Here is a 1,390-nt window from a genome sequence, read left to right as displayed (position 1 = left end):
TGCCGAGCTGTGCGCACCAGCACACACATATGCACAGTGCCATGCACATCAGTAGACGTGTGCACACAGAGCTGTGCACACCAAGACACACGCACGCAGTGCCATGCACAGCAGCACACACATGTGCACAGAGCTGTGCACACGACACACGTGTGCACAAAGAGCTTGTGCACACTAGCACATCCACGTGCACAGTGCCGTGCACACCAGCACATGTGTGCACACAGAGCTGTGCAAACCAGCACACGTACAGACAGGTCTGCGCACACCAGAAAACACATGTGCACACAGAGCCGTGCACACCAGCACACCTGTGTGCACACACAGGGCCATGCACACCGGCACACCCATGCGCACACAGTGCCGCGCACACCGGCACACCCGTGTGCACAGTACCACGCACACCAGCCCTTCCGTGCGCCCGCAGAGCCGTGCATGCCCGCACGCCCTGCCCCGTGCACGCAGCCCATGCACCCGCAGAGCCGTGCTCGCCCCCGGCTTCCCATCTGCCCCCGTCCCCGGCGGGGACCCTACTCCCGCCTGGGGGGGCCTCGTCCCGGCCGTGCCGCCCAGCGTGCCGCAATGAGGTCCGGCTGGTGGTACATGAACATCCCGGCCAGCGTCAGCCCGATGCCCAGGTAGCTGAGCCCGCTCAGGTGGCTGCCGAAGAGGAGGCGGGAGAGCAGCAGATTGCCCACCACGGTGACGTTGCCCAGGATGTGGACGGTGAGGGCGGAGGTGAGGGAGAGGATGCAGAAGGTGGCCAGGTTGTAGAGGACGGAGCCCAGGCAGCTGAGCAGGACGCAGGCCCAGAGGGTGCCGTCGTAGCGCAGGACGGCCTCCCAGGAGGGACCCACTTCCAGCGCCACGGCCGCCCCAAAGAGCAGGCAGAAACTGGGCAGGGAGGTCAGGCAGAGCAGGGAGAGGGCGTCCAGCCGGTCCTCCTGCAGCAGCAGACCTGGGGAGGGTGGACGGGGACAGTCAGCAGGACACCCGGACCGCCCCAAGGGGGGACACCCAGCAAAGCCGCGGGGGCACCCACCAGCACGAGCCCCTGCTCGGTGCCCAAGCAGCTAAGAAATCCCAAACGTCACCGGGAAGGGGGAAATCGGGGGGGAATGGGGGGGGGGGGTGAAAGCCCCTTCCATGGGGTTGGGGGTGCCCTGGTTCAGGGGGTGCCTCGGTTTGGGGGTCCACAGCACCGCAGGGCAGGGTTGGACAGGGTAGTTTCCCCACCCCATTTTGGACCAAACATGGCTTCCACCCCCCACCCCCCCATCCTCTTTTTTTGGCTGATTTTGCAGCCAGCAGCAACGTTTCTGGGCGGGTGGCCTGTCCCCTCTGTGTCCCTGTGACACCCGCGAGGCATCCGGGGACAGCGAGCCCAGCC

At 65.9% G+C, this 1,390-nt stretch overlaps 1 protein-coding gene across 1 annotated transcript in view; it reads right to left on the bottom strand.

Moving 5' to 3' along the window:
- Positions 1-530: 530 nt before the first annotated feature.
- SLC35E4 (solute carrier family 35 member E4) overlaps positions 531-1,390 on the bottom strand; it is a gene marked incomplete at its 5' end in the record, with an annotated part of 9,246 nt that continues 8,386 nt past the window's right edge. The window contains one exon of the mRNA XM_009280119.1: positions 531-958. Within this exon, the coding sequence (XP_009278394.1) occupies positions 531-958 (428 nt within the window). The remainder of the gene's footprint in view (positions 959-1,390) is intronic.

This window comes from Aptenodytes forsteri, unplaced genomic scaffold, assembly GCF_000699145.1.
Source record: "Aptenodytes forsteri isolate BGI_AS27 unplaced genomic scaffold, ASM69914v1 Scaffold196, whole genome shotgun sequence".
Classification (NCBI taxonomy): Eukaryota; Metazoa; Chordata; class Aves; order Sphenisciformes; family Spheniscidae; genus Aptenodytes; species Aptenodytes forsteri.
The sequence above is the reverse complement of the archived record's forward strand: the minus strand, read 5'-3'. Positions and strand labels throughout refer to the sequence as shown.